The sequence below is a fragment of the Lithobates pipiens genome, unplaced genomic scaffold, assembly GCF_037356315.1.
Source record: "Lithobates pipiens isolate NorthernLeopardFrog02 unplaced genomic scaffold, aLitPip1_a1.2 Scaffold_16, whole genome shotgun sequence".
Taxonomy (NCBI): Eukaryota; Metazoa; Chordata; class Amphibia; order Anura; family Ranidae; genus Lithobates; species Lithobates pipiens.
Genome location: NW_027507748.1, coordinates 607,769,728 through 607,791,192, shown reverse-complemented (window position 1 = coordinate 607,791,192; position 21,465 = coordinate 607,769,728). Strand labels below are relative to the sequence as shown.

The 21,465-nt window shown below is 42.9% G+C and overlaps 1 protein-coding gene across 5 annotated transcripts in view; it reads right to left on the bottom strand.

The window, feature by feature from the left end:
* SGCG (sarcoglycan gamma) overlaps positions 1-21,465 on the bottom strand; it is a 606,007-nt gene that overhangs the window by 48,551 nt on the left and 535,991 nt on the right. For all 5 annotated transcript variants that reach the window (XM_077484022.1, XM_077484023.1, XM_077484024.1 and 2 more), the window contains exon 6: positions 5,694-5,766. In XM_077484022.1, coding sequence (XP_077340148.1) covers positions 5,694-5,766 — 73 coding nt within the window. The remainder of the gene's footprint in view (positions 1-5,693; positions 5,767-21,465) is intronic.

The following is a 21,465-nucleotide window of genomic DNA, read 5'->3' as shown; positions in this document are numbered from 1 at the left end:
TGAGGAGCCGACAATTTATTATAGCCACGAGTGATTTAAATGACTTTTTTCCTGCAGAAAGAACACTTTGTGCAGGAACAGTTCTAAGCACAGGAAACATGCGCCCCTTCACAGGCATACTATACACACCCCCCAGGTATGGAATTTAAAGGAATATTACACTTTTATTGTTTCACTTTAAGCATTATTAAAATCAGTGCTCCCGAAAAAACGGCCGTTTTTAAAACTTTTTTTTGCATTGATACATGTCTTGTGGGCCAGGACCCAGGTCCCCAAACACTTTTTAGAAAAATAACTTGCATATTAGCCTTTAAAATTAGCACTTTAGATTTTGAAAGTTCGAGTCCCATAGACTTTAATAGGGTTCTAAAGTTCACACAAAGTTTAGGTCTGTTCGCAGGTTCTGGTGCGAACTGAACCGGGGGGTGTTCGGCTCATCCTTAGCCAGGAGCCTGGCGGACAAGATGGGTGAACTAGAGATACTATTGTATGAGGAGGATTTGGATTTTGTGGGAACTTCAGAGACCTGGTTCAACAGCGCTCATGATTGGCTGGCAAACCTTCAAGGGTATACCCTTTATCGCAAGGATAGAGAGGGTAAAAAAGGGGGAGGGGTATGCCTATATACCAAGAATAATGTACAAGTGAATGTGAGAGATGACATCACTAAGGGTGCTAGGGAGGAGGTGGAATACATATGGGTAGAGCTCCAAAGGGATGAAGCTAAGGGAAAAATAATACTGGGAGTATGCTATAGGCCCCCTAACCTGAGGGAGAAAGGGGAGACTGATCTGCTATCACATTTTGGATTAGCAGGATGGGAAGTGTTATAATGGGGATTTTAATTATCCAGACATAGACTGGGCAGAGGGGACACAGTTCCCCATAAACGTTTATTGTACAAAATAAGGCCCGTTGGCATGGACCATAGGGTGAGTACATGGATTGAAAACTGGCTTCAAGGGCGAGTTCAGAGGTTGGTGATAAATGAGGAGTACTTGGAATGGTCAGGGGTGGGTTGTCGGGTCCCCCAGGGTTCTGTGCTGGGACCAATAATGTTTAATTTATTCATAAACAACCTGGAGGATGGAGTAAACAGTTCAATCTCTGTATTTGCGGACGATACTAAGCTAAGCAGGGAATAACTTCTCTGCAGGATGTGGAAACCTTACATAAAGATCTGAACAAATGAATGGGGTGTGCAACTACATGGCAAATGTAGAAAAATGTAAAATAATGCATTTGGATGGCAAAAATATGAATGCAATCTATACATTTGGGGGGGGGACCTCTGGGGGAATCTAGGATGGAAAAGGACCTGAGGTTCCTAGTAAATGATAGGCTCAGCAATGGCATGCAATGCCAAGCTGCTGCTAACAAAGCAAAACAGAATATTGGCATGCATTAAAAAGGGGATTAATTCCAGAGATAAAACGATAATTCTTCTGCTCTACAAGACTCTGGTCCAGCCGCAATTTAAAAATGCCGTACTGGTGACCCCACAATAAGGATAAAACTTTATTGCGGAAGGGAGTTTAACAAGACGGTGGTCTCAGCGGGGAGCATTGATGGTTTCAAGAAACTATTAGATAAGCACCTGAACGACCACAACATACAGGGATATACAAGGTAATACTGACATATAATCACACACATAAGTTGGACTTGATGGACTTGTGTCTTTTTTCAACCTCACCTACTATGTAACTATGTAACTTCACCAACTTAGACTATTGTGTTCTGAACCATCACATATAATTCAGGTTAAAAAAACATTGAACTAAAGGCTGTAATGTAACAAAATAGGTAAAAAGTCAAGGGGGTGAATACTTTTGCAAGGTGCTATATACACAGCTGCTGTCCTGTAGCAGTAAAACTGCTATAGGGTGTACAAGAAACAGTTAAAAGGGAACAAAACCCTCCTATCTTCATATCTACCAAGGACAAAGCCATCTAAACCTGGTAATATAAAGTTTAGTATTTTTTTTTCACATTTCTTATCTACAGTATATACAATTCTTAAGTACTGCCAAACTGTAAGTATTTGAATCACAATTGCTTTTTTTTTATCTAATCCAGTCTAATGTGTAGGTAAGTGGTATCTGACAACACCATCTACCATTCCACCGTCAAAATTCTACAAAGCATCACATACTTTTAATTCTTTGATCACCTAAATATCCATGTTATTTGAACTGTACAGTATAACAGAGCAATTCCTGTAGTGAAGCAAGGTGAGAATCTAGAAATGCAATACCTTCCCAGTAGTAGCAAGGGCAATAATACTGATTTGACACATTACCAATGTTACTTCTGACAAAGTGGCTCTGCCATTATAAGAGACGGCATGGGTTTGTTTAATGAATAAGCCATCTTTTGCCTCTATGCCATTTTTGTCAACTTCTACCTTAGCCAATACATTCATATTTTCTCTTTAGCTCCGTTCAGATATTTTTTTCCTCTACACACATATTATATTTACCACACATACTGAGCATTAAAATGAGTAAGGGTTTATTTATTAACCACTAGGCATCCGCGCTATAGCTGAAAGACGGCTGCAGTGCGGACGCCCTGGACGACCTCCTGTTTACTTCCGCAATGCGCGCTCCCGCGCATTGGGGAAGTTCTGTGCTGGCCGTGTCCCTTGGACACAGCCAGTCACAGATCGCTGTAAATTGCCAATCACAACGGCCGTTTACAGCGCCATTGGCTTGTCCAATGAGAGATGATCTAAATATAGATCATCTCTCATTGCCGGCTCTCCCTCCTCACACAGAGACAGCATGTGAGGAGGGAGAGATGAACAGCTGCAGTGGCCGTGAGTAGAAAAAAAACCCACAGAAAATAAAGTACCCAAAGTAAATGTCAGTGGTATCTGTCCCCACTGCCATCTGTCCCCACTGCCATCTGTCCCCACTGTCACCTGTCAGTGCCATCTGTCTCCAGTCCCACCTGTCAGTGCCATATCAGTGTCACATGTCATCGGTGCCACATATTAGTGCCCTCTGTCAGTGCCACGTATCAGTGCCATCTGTCTTCAGTGCCACCTGTCAGTGTCACGTGCCATCTGTCATCAGGGTCATGTGCCATCAATGCCACGTATCAGAGCCACGTGTCATCTGTGCCATGTATAAGTGCCATCTGTCATCAGTGCCACATATTAGTGCCATCTGTCATCAGTGTCACATGTCATCAGTGCCACATATTAGTGGCATCTGTCATCAGTGCCACATCAGTGTCATGTGTCATCAGTGCCACGTATCAGTGCCATGTCCGTGTCATGTGTCATTGTCCTGCTCCAGGGCCTTCAAAAGTGTAATAGGTACAACAAGTTAGATGTGTCATTTATGCTCCTAGAACACGTGATGGTGCTCCCTGCATGTTGGGCCTCTCTGAGTGGCAAGACTGTGGAAAAGTCCCACACATGTGGTATCATAATACTCAGGAGGAGTAGCAGAATTTATTTTGGGGTGTCATTTGTGGTATACACATGCCATGTGACAGATATAACCTATTACAATGACAATTTTGTGAAAAAAAAATCTTAATTTTTCAAAGAATTTGGGAAAAAGTGACATCAAAAAGCTCACCATGCCTCTTACTAAATACTTTGGAATGTCTTCTTTCAAAAAAGGGGTCATTTGGGGGGTATTTGTACTTTCCTGGCTTGTTCGGGTCTCAAGAAATGAGATAGGCCACCAGTACATCAGATGTGATCAATTTTGTATGATTTGCACCACAGCTTGTAGACTCTCTAACTTTCACAAAGACCAAATAATATCCACTAATTTGGGTTATATTTACCAAAGATATGTAGAAGTATAAATTGTGGCCACCATTTATGAAGAAAAATTAATAATTTGCTAAATTTTATCACAGAAACAAAGAAAAATTAGTTTTTTTTCAAAATTTTCTGTCTTTTTTTCATTTATAGCGCAAAAAATAAAAAACCCAGAGGTGATCAAATACCACCAAAAGAAAGCTCTATTTGTGGGAAAAAAAGGACAAAAACTGAAAGCTGAAAATTGGTCTGGTCACGAGAAGGGTTTAAGTGCCCAGTCGTCAAGTGGTTAAATTTGAAATTGCTTTGCACTAAGACCCAGTTCTTTTATAGACACCTAAAAAAAAACTTTTTTTTGTCAATGTATGCATTAGAGAGGCAGTTTTACTGTACGGACTATTCTGAATACTCAATTGTGATTTACAAGTGGGGTTACTTTAGGTATTTTTAAGGGCTAGATTGCACTGTTTGTAATTTTGTATACCCAAGTTTTTTTTAACTGTATAGATAAACTGTTTGGAGTACTTTCTTTCTCTTTTTGCCATATAAGGGCATGTGTTGACAGGCCTTAAAGTGGATGTAAACCCACCACTTACCCGGTATACACTAATGGCACAGTATTAATGTATATATACATGTAATCCTCTTGCATGTATCCCTATGTTGCAAATGTCACCATCACCACCTTCAGCAGTAGGAGCCCCGCAAAACTCTGGAATCAGTGGGTGGGTCTCTTTGCCAGAGCTCGGTGAGCAGAGCTGGGTTGTCACAAGATTCCCGGCCCACCTCTACACTCTCTTATTCCTGAGTTTTGAGTAACATCCAGTCAAAACACAGGAAAGGCACCACATGGCTTCAGAATGCCCAATCATGCTGAGCTGTGGAGTAGCCAATGATGGGAGAGCTGGAGCAGAAAGGAGTGGGGATGTGAAGTTGGAATCATAACACTCTCTCTCTGCTCTCTCATATTGTTCATGAGATAAAGAAATCCGATGTCAGTCACAGCAGTGGTGGAAGTGGAGGCACAAACGTATCTGTGTGTCATTCTTAATCTTGCTACAAAATGACAAGAGGATTGCTCAGAGCTGGATTAACTCTTTGTGGCAAGACTGGGCACAGGTGACTTGACATCATCTACTGTAACAGGATTCAAAAATTTTTTTTTTCAGGTTTACATCCACTTTATGCTTGTGTCAATAATTGAGACATTCTCAGACCATTAAAGTTGTTGTAAACCCATAGCTCCCAACTGTCCCTGATTTTGAGGGTCTGTCCCTGATTTGGAACAATGTCCCTCTGTCCCTTTTTCCTCCTCATTTGTCCCTAATTTTGGTCTGATCTATATAGTTGTATAAAAATTCACTTTTTATCTTTCAAAAAGTGTCTAATCATTTCTAAATTGCAGCATTTGTAAATTTTAAAAGCCAATATAAAGGAATAGTAAGGTAAAAAAGCACTTGTGGGTTTAACTAATCTTTTTTTTGTATAATTATCATTTAAGGAAGCGTGATGGGGTAGGGTTGTCCTATGCATGTATATGTTTGCTAATAGGTTTCCCTTGTTCCCATCTCAAAAAGTTGGGAGGTATGGTAAACCCCATTCATTAAATTGGAACTAAACACATATATCTGTAGTGTTTACTTATCTCTCTCCAAAGCTCTAAGTGTGATTTTTCTCTGGTGCTTCATTCCTCTGTGATCAGCATGAGTCACTTCTGAAAAGTTCAGAAGACACATGAGATAACATGAGCTCAAAATTTGTGTTGGGGAGGGAGATTAGCAGGGAGCTGGTCTATTCAGAATATAGCTCTGCATAGCTCTAAAGCAGCTTGCACTCTTCCTGGCATACCACAATTGTGCAATCACCCACCCTTGGTAAAAGTATTACCAGTGTTACCCAACATCCATACCTGAGTTGCTTTGAGGAATCGGCTCTAACTAAAGGAGTTTCCACCGAGTGTTCAAACAAAGCACCTTCAGCCCCTGAAACAAAAATGAAATCATATATGGTTAACATCAGGCATTATCGATTACATATCTTCATATCTTAGTTTTAGCTTTACAGTAGATGGATTGGATTAGAAACTAGAGTAGCTTGTTCCAGAATCAGAATCATGTTCAGGGAGGATTGGGAGACAAACACAGCCAAGTCATCCTTTAATGGTAGAAACAGTTTCCTATGGATTCAAGAAAGGGTGTCACACAAAATGTGTTGTAGTGCTGCAGTGCTCAAGGTCTAAATGGGAAAGGATTTCCACCATCCTCTACTAACCTAAAATATATAATTTGTACCAGCCTGGGGGCCAAACCTATATTTCTAATATTTTTTTTCCATCATATATTTGTTCCACTTCAGCTCAAGTGATGACATGCTGTTACACATGCTGGGGTAGGTTGCTGCTCAATGGTCAGGCTCCTCTGCACCAGTCCCCAATAAAGGTTTATGTTTAACCACTTGCTTACTGGGCACTTAAACCCCCCTCCTGCCCGGACCAATTTTCAGCTTTCAGCGCTGATGCACTTTGAATGACAATTGCGCGGCCATACAACACTGTACCCAAATTAAATTTTTATCATTTTTCCCACAAATAGAGCTTTCTTTTGGTGGTATTTAATTACAGCTGGGAGTTTTATTTTTTGCTAAACAAACAAAAAAAGACGCAAAAAATAAATAAAAAAATCATGTTTAATAGTTTGTTATAAAATTTAGCAAACAGGTAATTTTTCTCCTTCATTGAAATGCGCTGATGAGGCGGCACTGGTGGGCACTGATAGGCACAGTTAAGGTGGCACCGATGGGCACAGATAAGGCAGTACTGATGGGCACAGATAAGGCGGCAAAGACGGGCACTGATGGGTGGCACGGATGGGTGGCACTAATGGGCACTGATAGGTACCACTGATAGATGGCGCTGATGGGCTCTGATAGGTGGCACTGCTGGACACTGATGGCGGCACTGGGCACTGGTAGATGACACTAATGGGCACGGATATGTGGCACTGAGGTGCATCACTGTTGTTAAGGCAGATTGTGGGCACTGATAGGTGGCACTGTGGGCACTGATGGGTGGCACTATGGGCACTAATGGGTGGCACTGGTTGTGGCACTTTTGCCTTTCCTTAGGTGGCACTGGCAGGGGGCAGGTGGGCACTGATGAGCTGGCGCCAGCTCGCCGTGATCGGGACTGAAGTCCCTCTTACGGCCGCCGGTGATCGGCTTTTTTTTTCTCCTTGCGCTGTCAGCGCGAGGTGGAAAAATAGCCGATTTCCGGCTCTGTTGTCATCACATGATCAGCTGTCATTGGCTGACAGCTGGTCACGTGGTAAGGGGTCGGGGGGCACGCAGGCCGCTCCGCTCGTGCAAGGGACGACGTCAATAGACGTCGTCCCGGCAAAGCAGGTGTGCGCTGTAGCCGTCATTCGGCTATAGCGCGGATCTCTAGCGGTTAAACAGAACTACAGGCAAACAGCTAGATAGAAGAAATATATACAGTATATGGGAGCTGTTTTACTTGCCTAAAGATTTGTGTTTTTCTCCATCTAGTCCTGAGATTTACTTAACTTTGTCACACCACCCAGCCATAACTGACAGGGTAGGAGGCATAATTTTTTTTGTACCACCTCAATGCCAGACAGTGAAATGAGAAGCAGCAGACTGATGAGCTCATCTCTGTCCTTCTATCAGCATGCGCCTTGCACTGCAACATAACTGCTGGCGCCCCTTCCCCAGTCTGAGCTTTGCTGTAGAAATGTGCAATTTGGTTCATTCTGAATGTAAATTCAGCTAAACATTTGGTTTTGTGGAGATTCAGATGTATTCAGGTGTAATGAAAATTTCGATTTATTTGTTTTTTAACTAATTCCAAATTTTTGGAACAATTCGAATTAGGATTGGTCAAAAAATGATCTACAGTTTTGAATTCTGTGTGGATAGCTGGTTGTTAGGGAGAGGCCACTGTGTCCTTAACAACTGATGACTCATCAGCTATCAGCGGGCTTCCCAACTGAGAGCTGAAATGTACTGGCAATGGAAAATTCTGAAAAACAAACAGAGTGGGGTCCCCCCCAATCCATACCAGGCATGCCAGGTCCGGTAAGGATTTTAAAGGGAACCCCATGCATATTTTTTTTGTTAATTTTGGCCGTAGGGTTCCCCCTAAAATCCTTACCAGACCCAGAATGCCTGGTATGGCTGTTTTTTGTTTTCTGAATTTTTCTATTGCCAGTATTCTTTTGTTGGAAATTGCAGCTCTCAGCCGGGAAGCCCGCTGACAGCTGATGAGCCAAATTCCATGCCAGACCCTTATCAGAGCATGCAACCCAGCAGGTCAAGAAAGGGAAGGGACAAGCAGTGTCCCCTTCCTGAACCATACAATGGTCACATGCCCTCAACATGGGGGGTTCCACCCCAAAGAACCTTGTCCCCATGTTGATGGGGACAAGGGCCAGTTCCCCACAACTCAGGGTGGTGGTTGTGGGGGTCTGCGGGTGGGGGGGGCTTATCAGAATCTTGAAGCCCCCCTTATCCTGGCCCCACCTATGTGTGAATGAGTATGGGGCATAGTTCCCCTACCCATTCCCCAAACAAGTGCAAAAAAGTAAATAAAGACACTACACAAGTTTTTGGCAATTTCTTTGTTTTTGATTTATTAATAATGTCCTCTGATGTAGAGCCATCATTAATCATGTGATCAAGTCAAGTGATGTCACTGATCAATGTGTGCTGGAATTCGTTAGAAAATGAATAAATTAAACAAAACTAAACTAAAAGAATTTTGAAAATAATCAACTAAACAAAATTAGTAACATAACAAATCTATCCTAAACAAAACATTTTTTTCTGTTCTGTCTACTTTGCTGTATTAAGATTGTATTAGGCTAATACTAAGTCATATTTATTAGCGACTTTTTTTCCCCCGACTTTTTCCCCCTTAAAATTTAGGGGAAAATCGCAGGTGTATGTTATACGCCGATCCTTCACCATTTTGGAGCCTCTGGGCAGCTTTCGGCCGTCTTCGGCCCTTCTTGTCGGCTTTCAGTCCTTCTTGACGGCTTTCGCCCACCTTCGGCCCATCTCGGCTGCCGAAAACCGCAGAGAATGGCCAAGAGTGGGCGAAAGCCGTCAAGAAGGGCCGAAGGCGGCTGAAAGCCAACGAGATCGGCCGAAGGTGGCCGAGAAGTACTGAGCGGCGCCAAGATACACAGGACATCTTGGCGGCACCATTTTTAAAAATAAAAGCTGCAAATAAAACTGACAAGGCTGAAAATTACACTGACAAGGGTACAACAATGGGCAAGGCTGCATGACAAGGCTGCAATGATGGACACGGCTGCATGACAAGGCTGCAATGATGGACAAGGCTGCATATGACACTGACAAGGGTGCAATGATGGACAAGGCTGCATGACAAGGCTGCAATGATGGACAAGGCTGCAGATGGACACTGATAAGGCTGCATTGATGGGCATTTAAATGTAATTTTTTTTTCCTTAAACTTCCCTCCTAAAAGTTTTTTTCCTTAAAATTCCCTCCTAAACTTGGGATGCGTGTTATACGCCGGCGCGTGTTATACGTCGATAAATACGGTACTTATATTGCTTGCATTTTAAAAAATAAATTTAAGCATGTAGTAATTGGTACAGAACTGTATGATTTTTCATATACTATCTGCTTGTAATTGCAATTATAGGGATGGAATTGTGTACATTACTTCAGAAGTAAAGCCAGGTTTAATTCTAGTAATGCAGCAGTAAAACGGCGAAAGAATGGACAGTTGCTCCTAGCAAATACAAAGTACTACAAACATGTGCCTTGTGAATTTGCACAAATCCTACTTTAGTCAGCGGACAGGAGGTGTGCCTAGAGAAGAAATGGTTTCCAGCAAAAGGGGGCTTAAAGAGGAAGTAAACCCTAATGGGTTTACTTCCTCTTTCATTCCCTACAAAGGTAAAGCATAATGCATAGTAGTCCATTATGTGTCACTTACCTGACACAGGAGCCAGCGATGTCACCGCTGTGCCCTGTAGTCCGGCGCCTCTATCTTCTCGGTGGGTCTCGCCGCTCCGCCGCTGTCATTTGGCGAAGCCGCGATGACGTCACTCCCACACATGCGCACGGGAGCTGCCACGCGTGGCATATTCGCCATTGATGGTGACGCACTCAGTGTGCCTGTGCGCCATAGACAGCGGTGCCTGTCTTTTGGCAAATATCTCCTAAACTGTGTAGGTTTAGGAGATATTTCTTGGACCTACAGGTAAGCCTTAATCTAGGCTTACCTGTAGGTCAAAATGTGCTGTAAGGGTTTACAACCACTTTAAATTGCTTCCTTACATAGAAATACTATGCAACTGGTATCCATTATGTCTCAATACTTCTCTTTCCTTGTCTTGTATAGTTACAATTGTTTGATTTATTTCTTGGATGTAGGGGGGCCTGAACGACCCCCCTGTTCAGTTTGCATCAGAACTTTAGAACATTGCAAAAGTCTGGAACCGAATAACAAACCCCAAGAAGTCCATGGTACCTGTACTGGAAAAATCAAAAATGCCCATTTTACATGCATGTACACTAATTGAGCATACAATGGTTATGGGGGTCTGGGTACTGCCCTGAGGAACATGAATCAATGAAAAAAAAGTTTGTAAAAAATGTAATTTTTAAGTGAGCAGTGATTTATTGATGCTTAACCACTTGCCAACCGCCTCACGCCGATATACGTCGGCAGAAGGGCTCATACAGGCAAATTAACGTACCTGTACATGGCCCTTTAAGAGGCGGCCAGTGGGCCCAGGTGTACCGCTGGCGGCAAGCTCTGTGAGTCGGGTCGTGGCTCCCATGGACTCGCTCACTGCAGGGATACCCGCGATCGCATCACGGAGAGGAAGAACAGGGAGATGCTAATGTAAACAAGCATCTCCCCATTCTGCCTAGTGACATTGTCACTGATCTCTGCTCCTTGTGATCGGGAGCAGAGATCAGTGACGTGTCACATGTAGCCACACCCCCCACAGTTAGAAACACTCCCCAGGGCACACTTAACCCATACGCTGCCCCCTAGTGGTTAACCCCTTCATGCCTGCATCATTTACACAGGAATTGGTGCATTTGTATAGCTGATACCCTTGCGCTGTGACCCCCATGCATAGGTGAACATTTGTTTTTATTTAGCTATTTTTTTTATATTGTATCGTGCACAATTTGTACCATAGCCGTTTGTGGTTAATACCACCGGTCTTTTTAAGAGTAATAATAAAACCCTTTTTTCCCAACGTTATTTCACAATTGGAGTTCGTCCTTTCTGTTTTCTCTGCAGTCGTGGCCAGCTGGTCCGAGTGCGTCTCTTGCAGATTGGCCGTTACACCTGTTGGGAAGTCTCACTTACTGCCCCGGTCGCAGTATTCACTGTTCACTTCCAAGGAGGCGTTGTATCCTCACAGGGTTGGTAAGCTTGTTCGCCGACCTACGCTTGCACCGTTTCTTGTCACTGTGTCCCTTCGTTCACCTACGGAAGCTGTTGGCAGAGTTCGGGACAGGGGCGATCCATCGGTCCCGGCTGAAGGCTGGATTTTCTTGCGCTGTTGACTGCCTGTGGGGGAGTCCATTGGCTCTGGTAAGGACCCTCACTCACTGACCCTCTTGTTTGATCACTGTGAAAGCTGATCGATGCTAGCTCCTGCATGTCAATTGGACGGGACACTTGTTTAGTTTATTTACACTCATTTTTATTGCACATCATATGGACTTATTTGTGATTCATTTTAATTTAAATTTATGTATTCACATACAATTTAGTCTCATTTACAGCCCAATATTATTTGTTATTGATATAGCACTGATTGCTGTATAAACGACAATGGTCCCAAAAATGTGTCAAAAATGTCCGATGTGTCTGCCATAATGTCGAAGTCACAATAAAAATTGATGATCACCGCCATTACTAATAAAAAAATGAATTAATAAAATGAATAAAAATGCCATAAAACTATCCCCTATTTTGTAAACGCTATTTTTGCGCAAACCAATCAATAAACGCTTATTGCGATTTTTTTTTACCAAAAATATGTAGAAGAATACATATCGGCCTAAACTGAGGAAAAAAATGTTTTTTTTTTATATATATTTTTGGGGGGATATTTATTGCAGCAAAATGTAAAAAATAATGCATTTTTTTCAAATTGTCACTCTTTTTTTGTTTATAGTGCAAAAAATAAAAACCACAGGGGTGATCAAATACCACCAAAAGAAAGCTCTATTTGTGGGAAAAAAAAGGACATCAATTTTTTTGGAGAGCCATGTCGCACGGCCGCGCAATTGTCAGTTAAAGCGACGCAGTGCCGAATCCCAAAAAGTGCTCTGGTCAGGAAGGGGGTAAATTCTTCCAAGGCTGAAGTGGTTAAAGTGAAAGCATAAAAATGAAAAACATCCTTTCAATATAGTGCCTGGGGGTCCCCTTATGCCGCGTACACACGACAGGACTTAAGTCCGGCAGACTTTCGACGGAGTTCTGACGGAGTTCTGACAGAGTTCTGACGGACTTTCCGAATGAACGGACTTGGCCACACACAATCACACCAAAGTCCGACGGATTCGAACGTGATGACGTATGACTGGACTAGAATAAGGAAGTTCATAGCCAGTAGCCAATAGCTGCAGTAGCGTTGGTTTTAGTCTGTCAGACTAGCACACACACGAGCGGATTTCTGGGTCTGGCAGAGTTCTGTCGGAAAAATTTGAAACATGTTCCATTTCTAAAGTCAGACTTTTGCAAATCAAAAGTCCGCTGCAGCCCACACACGTTCGAATAGTCTGCCGGAATCATTCTGTCAGACTTTTGATGTTGAAAAGTCTGGTCGTGTGTACGGGGCATTAGTCTACCTGTAAAGTGGCACATTTGCATTTATAAAGCCAAAAAAAATACATTTTCTGTGCAAGCTTTCTTTATTTTGTAAGCAACGGCTTGCGGAGCCAGTCTGTATGATGAGGCCACAATGTAGTGCACTGGGAACAAGATTAGAGATTTTTTGGATAAATTCTGGTGTCTCTTCAGCAGACTTTGGATAGAAGTAACCAGTGCGAAAACATTGGTCTTTGGGTGTTGCTGGCGCTTTCACATCATAACCTTATCGAGGTACTCTTGATGAAAGCAAGAATTGGCCTTGCTGTCAAAAATTGCAATGATATGCACCTGTCAAACATATGTGTAAAATTTGGTCTTTGGGTGTCGGTAGCGCTTTCACACCGTAACCCTATTGAAGTTATTGAGGAATTGGCCTTACTGTCAAAAATTAAAATGATAAATGAAATGTCAAACAGGTGCAGAAAAATCGATCTTTGGGTGTTGGTGCCTTCACACCATAACCCTAATGAGGTACTCTTGATGAAAGCACGAATTGGCCTTGCTGTCAAAAATTCCAATGATATGCATCTGTCAAACAGGTGCAACAAATTTGGTCTTTGGGTGTTAATTGTGCCCATGAAACCTACACCAACATTTTTTTTCCAGGTGAAATCAACACCCAAGACGCTAGGCAGCCTAGAAGTCCTGCAGGGGTTACACATCCCAAAAAACACTTAATCAGCGTGATCAGCATCAGGGGCTTCATAGCTGCTGGTAATTCAAGATTAATTCATTTTGTAAAATGTCAGACGGTCCACAGAGTCTACGGAGAGACGCATTATATTAACAAAACCTCCAGCAGCACTGAATGCCCATTTGGAAAGCACGCTGGATGCTGAGCAGCCCAGCAGCTCAACTGCATACTGGGAAAGTTTTGGTCAGTAGCCTATTCTCATAACCTAGTAAGCCAGTGGATCATCGACTGGAAAGCTCTCCATCTCTGTTTTCGCACCTAGATAATCCAATTGTCCTAAACCTAGATAATCCAATCGTCCACCATGTGATGCAGACACTGCCGATGGGATGTGAAAGCTGACATCCATTGGGCAGCGAGGACTAACAAAATTGTAAAATGCATCACTTAGGTGGCTGTCTTCTCCAGCGCTTCTCTCTTGGCCAAAAGAAGCCTCAAAACTAGGTTTTCCATGACACTATAACCTACCAGAATTGTTAGATATACTCCTCTTTAAGGTGTCCTCAAGAGATTTCATCTTCTGCACTCTCTGCAGGGACAAGATGAGTTCTGAGACTTTCCCCTTGTAATGGTGGTCAAGGAGGGTTGCCAACCAATGGTGTTCCTTCTCCTTTACACCACGTATTTTTGGGTACTCTCGCAGGCTTTGAAGCATGAGGGAGCCCCCTAAATTTGTGGAGGCACGAGAATCAGACTCCTCGGGGTCACTGAGGATTATAGTATCTGGAACTGCCTCCTCCCAGCCACATACTACTCCAAAGGGTTCTGGGGGATGGAAAACCATCTCGTACTGTTTCTTATATCTTCCTTCTGCTCTTGTGTGTTCTTTGGTGTAGAAACAATAGTGTCTGCGTAAAGTGGGCCTTGAGAGGTAAGTAAGTCCTCCTTCCACTGCTCGGTCTCAAGTGCCCTGACCATAATTCCACGCAGAGTATGCTCCAGCAGGAACACAACAAGGATTGTGTCACTGATGCATGCATTGTCACAGCTCACCATCCTTGTGGAATTTCTCAAATGGTGACAGTACAGTGCATACATCCTTTATGAGAAGCTTTTGGCATGGGGAAAAAAAGCTGAGCCGGCCTGAGCTTGTTGTTGTGCCATACTCACACAGGTACTCAATGACGGCCTTCTGCTGCATGTGCAGTTGCTGCAGCATTGCCAAAGTCGAATTCCCGCTGGATTTCAGTACTGGCTGTGTATGACCATCTGAAATGGCTACTCTTCTGGTCTGCTTTAGCAGATCTTCTAACCCTGGGTATCTATTTGGGAAATGCTGCACCACCAAATTGAGGACATTTGCCAGGCATGGCACAGGTGTCAACTTTCCCTGTCTAAGGGTGGACAGGAGGTTTGTGCCATTATCGCACACCACCATTCCTGGCTCGAGCTGGTGTGGTGTGAACCACTTCTGGGCCTACCCCTGCAGAGCTGCAGGAATCTCTGCTCCAGTGTGGTTCCTGTCCCCTAGACACATAGCTGAAGCACTGCATGGCACCTAGCCTGACTCATTGAATAGCCCCTTGAATGCTTAGGGGGTATTTGTGGTTCATAGGAAAATTTAGCAGAGGAGGGCATGGAGGAGGAGGAGGAGGAAGAGGGGGTAAAGCGGACAAATCTTGCATCATCACCACTAGCTGTATGGAGATATGGGGGCACAACAAGCTGCAGCACTGAGCCCTGTCCTGCATCCTTACGATTTGCAAGCAGAGTTACCCAGTGTGCTGTGTACAAAATATATAATCCCTGACCATGCTCGCTGGACCATGTGGACTTTTGCGGCTGACTGCCTTGCCCAACGATGCCACAACATTACCTTCCATGTGATGGTACAGAGCTGGAATGGCCTTACGTGAAATAAATAGCGACTGGGAACCCTCCATTGTGGTAAAGCACATTCTGCAAATTTGCGGAAGGGGGCAGAATCCACCAGAAGGAAAGGCAGAAGTTGTAGAGCCAGCAGCTTTGACAAGCTTGCATGTAGACACTGGGCATGTAAGTGGCAGTGACTGTATTTTTTTTTATCACTGCAGTAGATAAGACAGAGACATTTTCCAGCCATAGTCTACAGTCTACATAATTGTGCCCTTTTGTGTGGCTTTCAGGTGCTCTTGCCAACAGGCTAAGTGGTGGGAGGTTAAATGCCTTGTCAAGAATGTGGTACCCAAATGGCTGGTGTTTTTGCCATGCTTGATGTGCTTCAGGCAAAGTTTGAAAATTGCAACAGTGCGCTCGTCTGCACATGTGCTAAAAAAGGCCCAGACAGCTAAGCTGTGCAAAGTAGGCTGGGAGATAACAGCTCCACAATGTGATGGAATAGGCTGGCTGCTCTCTACTCTTCCATGATGGCTGCCTCATTGGAGTTGTGCCTCACCCTCACCCTCACGTTCCTACTCTGCTCTATCTGGCACCCAAGTAAAGTCAGTGACCTCATCATCATCCTCTTCTCCATCCTCATTACCACTGGAGACAATTTGGCAATACGCTGCAGCTTGGGGAACATGACTGCCAATTTATGCACCAGTGTTCTCCCTTCTCTGTAGGCTCATGTTCCTACCTTCCTCAACCTTAGGACCAACATCTGAATAAAGTAATGGCTGCGCATCATCAAGGAGCAAGTGGCTGATGCTGTGTTCAATTAACTCAGCTGACTCCTCCATGCCTGATGCTGGGGCAATAGCAGGAATATCTATGGACAAGGAGGCAGGTTTAGCCACTCTGACAGCTGCGGTGGACTGCGTACTAGTCTTTGCTTGGGTGACAGAGGATGAAGAGGATGAGGATGGTTTAGTAAGCCAGTCCACCACCTGGAAATGATGCCCTGCCTGAGGACTGACCACATCCACCTTTGCCTGTGGACATATATACGCTGCACCCCCTCACAGTGCCATGGGAACATCTGCCTCTCCTTGTCCTTTGGGGGGGGGGGGGGGGTGCTTATTAACAAAATGTAATAAAGATGTGGAAATGTGTATGTGGATGCACTTTAATCAATGGAAAGTGGTGTTTGGTGCACTTTAACTTGAGTACTCACTACATAGACACGCTCCACTGATACACTATAATATACTGCAGTAAAATTGCACTGATGCACTGCAATATACGGCATTAAACTTTCAGTAACGCACTGAAATATACTTTTTTAAAACGTGCATTAAACGGCACATAACACACTGAAATATACTGCATTAAACGTGCACTAAAGCACAGAAATATACTGCATTAAACGGCATGTAACACACTGAAATATACACCGTTAAACTTTCAGTAACGCACTGAAATATACAGCATTAAACTTGCAGTAATGCACTGAAATATACAGCGTTAAACTTGCAGTACTGCAATTAACTGTACTGCGTTAAATGTGCACTAACGCGCTGAAATATACTGCGTTAAACAGCACATAACACACTGAAATATATGGTGTTAAACTTGCATTAACGCATTGCAATACACAGCTTTAAACTTGCAGCAATGCACTGGAAGGTGACATGCTGAAATATATACGGAGTTAAATGTGCACTAACGCACTGAAATATACTGCACTAAACGGCAAGTAACGCATTGAAATATACGGCGTTAAACTTGCAGTAACCCACTTTACTGAGCTAAACATGCACTAACACACTGAAATACACTGCGTTAAACATGCACTAGTGCACAGAAATATACTGCGTTAAACTAAATGTAATACACTGAAATATAAGGCATTAAACTTGTATTAACGCACTGCAATACACGGTTTTAAACTTGCAGTTACGAACTGAAACATAAGCCGTTAAACCTGTAGCAACACACTGAACTATAATGCCTTAAACGGAAGGTGGCGCACTGAAATATACTGCGTTAAACGGGCAGTAACACACTGAAATTCACTGTGTTAAATGGTCACTACACTCACACTGACTGAACTGTCACTAAATTCACACTAAAGTGACACTAAAGTAAAAATGAATGGTCACTCACTACACTCACACTGACTGAACTATTACTAGATTCACACCAATGTAAAGATGAATGGTGGTCACTACACTCACACTGACTGAACTATCACTAGATTCACACTAAACTGATATTCTACACTGACAATAGAATCAGAATAGAACGCTATGGCACACTAACTGTCTAGTAGCACTAAACAGAACGCCGATATCACACTAAAAATGGCCGCTATTGAAAGAATAGTTTTATAGTGTGGAGCGGGACTAAGCAATGAGCCATGATTGGATAGGGTCATCATGACAGCATCCAATCATGACTCTGACAGTGCTCTGTGCCCTGATTGGGCAAAGCTTACATTGCTTCAGCCAATCATGGATTCCAATGCACTGTGCGGCAGCACAGTGCATTGTGATTGTTCGGTGGTCAGAAAAAATGGTTGAACGCCCCAATAATTTGGGTGTTTGTTGAATGGGCAAACAGTCAATGTATGGCCTGAACTCATGCTCGGGTCGAGCCGCTCGCCCATCCCTACTTGCATGTATCCACGATTTTAAATTTTTTAGTGCTTAAAGTTGATCTTTTACTTCAGGAAAGAAAACCAAACGTTTATGTACAAAGCGTAGGATTTTAGAGGAGCCTGCACATACCTGCAGTATTGATTAGTTCCTTTGCTCCATCCAAATAGCACCAACACTTCCTGCACAAATTACAACATATGTTATAGTTTGCGCAGTACCTTCCACATTCCTACATTCTGTACACTCCTACTGACCCAGCTCTATGATTGTCTGCCTCATTGGCCAATAGTAATTTTAAGGGTGTGCAATGTGAGGAAGGTCAACCAAGTTTCAACACTACCAGGGAGTGCTTAAGCTTTGTCCAGTCAGTAAAACCCAGCACCTCCCTTTATGGTGGAAGCATGAAAGATGGTGGAAGCAACAAGGCAGGAGGTAGGAGCCGAGTGCGAGTCAGCAGCACTGGTGAGCTGGCAGATGGTGAGGGGAGCTCGGCTTGCCAGGATCAGGTAGGTCCTTCTCACTGAGTAATTGACTTCCAAGGTAGTAGAGAAACCCTGACCTGGGCACTGATAAGACTGCACTGATGGTAAAGGAGGGCTCTGATGGTAAAGGAGGGATCTGATGGTAAAGGGAGGCTCTGATAGTAAAGGAGGGCTCTGATGTTACAGGGGGACTGAGACTGCACTGATGAAACTGCATTGATAGACTACACTGATGGTAAAGGAGGGCTCTGATGTTTCAGGGAGACTTTAAAGGTAATTCCCCCCCCCCCCCAACAGTCACTGAACTGTGAGAAATTGGGTTTAAAACTGCACTGCATGATTTCTCAGTCAGGACAGTGCTACATGTCAGCTAACAGCACTCTTTTACTTTTATCTTTTAGACCGAAGTAAAAAAAATGCTGTTAGCTGAAAAGGATGGTATCTCCTTTTTTCGTGTAGCGCTGTCCTGGCTGTGAGAAAATGGGCAGTGCAGTTTAAACCCAGTTTCTCACACCCATTCCTTACTTGACACCATCACTGAGGCCCCTTTCACACAATGGATCCAATTAGGTCTGCCTGTCAGTTTTTCAGGTGGACCTGATGGGAAGGTCCATGCATTCCTATGGACAGGCAGATGTAAACAGACTCTATTTAACCACACCCCCTTCAAGCCACGCCCAATATTTAGCGTAAATCAAACCACACCCATTTTCACAGCAGTGTGCTATGTGCACCCCAATTTTTTTGAGCATCGGCTACTGCCACAAAATGAATGCTCTGCCCCTAATTAACATACTACTCTGCCTACACTGGCTTTCTGCAAAAAAGTGTACCTAAACATTTTTTGGGAAATGTTGGCAACTATGCACATTCTCCACCCATCGTCTTCCTGTATTTGTTTTATTTATTATATGCAGATTTCTTGAAGCATCTAGAGGTGTATACACAACTGAAAGGCTGGGGAAATGTTCAAATATATATTTCTGAATGTCAGTAATAACGTTCTTTTTATACTAGCAAACTTTTTTTTTTTAGATTGACTGGCCCTTTAATGACAGGACAAGTCGTGACAAGCTCTTGTTACTGCTGTGCGGAACAGTTATTTTCTGTCTTTCAGTCTAGTCAAAGGTAATAACGTAACCCCATCATTAGAGTTTTATGGAGATAAAACTGATGTGTTACTTGGAATCTCAGAAGCCCAGGCTATCAATTAAGTTCTTTAATTGGACCACAGGAGGTTTAGCATTTTTGGATGATTATTTTTCATGCCATGTTTGGGAAACACAATTCTGTTTTGCAAGAGAAAAAAAATTGAAGTTGAGGTATTTACTTGGATTTAAATCTAGCACAGATCCTAAAGGAGTTATGAATTAGTAGGAAGAATGAAATACTTTTTACAGGTTACTCAGTTGTATAGTGTTATAATAAAACTGTGAATTAATAACACATGAGAGCAAAAGTATAATGGAAAAACTGAATGATCTAAATCTAATATATGAGATATACAGTCTATATATATATATATATATATATATATATATATATAAAATATATATAATACTTTGATACAACTGGAATTATAACTTCAATCAAAAACAACATAAAAATGAACAGCCCTTTAAAAGGTGCAAATGAATACAAAAAAAAGCTCTGCTGCAATATTTATCTTCAATGCTGCTGAGCTGTTCCTTGTATTACGTCTTATCCACCACTGGATGTCCTCAGTCTGATGGTAATGATTGTTTAACCAACTATCTCCAAGCCAAGGCTCTCATGGATGCACCTCAACCTGTGGCTGGACAATGAAAGAAGAAGCAACACAGTGATGATCTTAAAACTCTGTCACTCTGCTTGTGTTTCCTATCAGCAAGCTCCTTGTCAACACATGAGCTGGCTTTTTGTGCTGCTTCTTTCTTTCACACTGAAACCCAGCTGTACTTCAAGAGGCTGTTCCTAGGTCAAAGTCAGATATTTATACAGATTGCATTTAAAAAACAAGATTTTTGTATTTTATGTAAACTGCTTTTCTTGCAGTTCATCAAGGGATGCAGGATCAGCTAAATCTAAAACACCTTTAGGAGGAATTGGTTACTGGCAAAAAAAAAAAGTAATGACCAGCCAAGTATAAACCCTCAAATGCTGCTACAGTTTTTAGTAAAATAGTAACAAAAAAAGTGATAACACAGAGGGGTGGGACCCATGTCACATGATGGACAGAGAAAGGAACTACCAATGGGTCAAATTACGGTGGTCCTATCCCAGTTAAACTTTACAAAAAAACACACCAGGAGGACACTGTTCAGCCTAGATGTCCCTCTGGTGGTGATATGTAAATTTTGTAATTAATAAAAAATGTACCTTTGTCTGGTGTTGATGGACATGTCACATGATGAACTCCAAGAAAAGGATTCTATGCTGAATACAGAAATCCTCTTTTCCTTATTGTTACTCAAGGGACACAGGATCAGTTGAATCTAAGACCACCAGGAGTTCACAAAGCAGTACCGCAATGTAAACACTATGTGCTTCCTGCAGCTCAAAGAGCAACCTGCAGGACCTTACATTCAAAGCTTGCATCAGCAGATGCTCGAACATCCCACCTGCCTGGTGAAACTTAAAGAACAGAAGACTAGGCGGCAGTATTGCAAATTTGGGAAATTGATGCTTTATGCTGTGAAGCCCAGGAAACACTCATGGTTGTAGTAGACTGCCCTTTGATTGGAAAGGGTGGAACCTTAACTTGAGGCCCATAGGCTTGTATAAGGATTTGTCAAAGCCATTAAGATTTGGTGAAGCGAGGAGCAGCTGTTCCCTCTGGAGACCTTCTGGAAAGATAGAGATTTAAACTGTCATAAGGAAATCTGTATCTGGGAGGTAAATATCTACATCTACATCCAAACAATGGCTGGAAATCTCCTTAGGATGTATAGACATTAGATACAGAGATGGGAGTTCAATGTCCTGATTAAGGTGAAAAATAGAAACCACCTGTGACAGACCCAACTGGGACAGGAGCTTTTTGAGGGGACTGCAGGGTAGCCTCTAGCCTACTGACTATGGAGCCTGCGTTGTGAGGGGGGTCTTGGAAGTGTGTGCCTAGGTTACACTTGGAGTGTTTTTCCTTGAATTTGGGTCAATTTCTCCCCGAA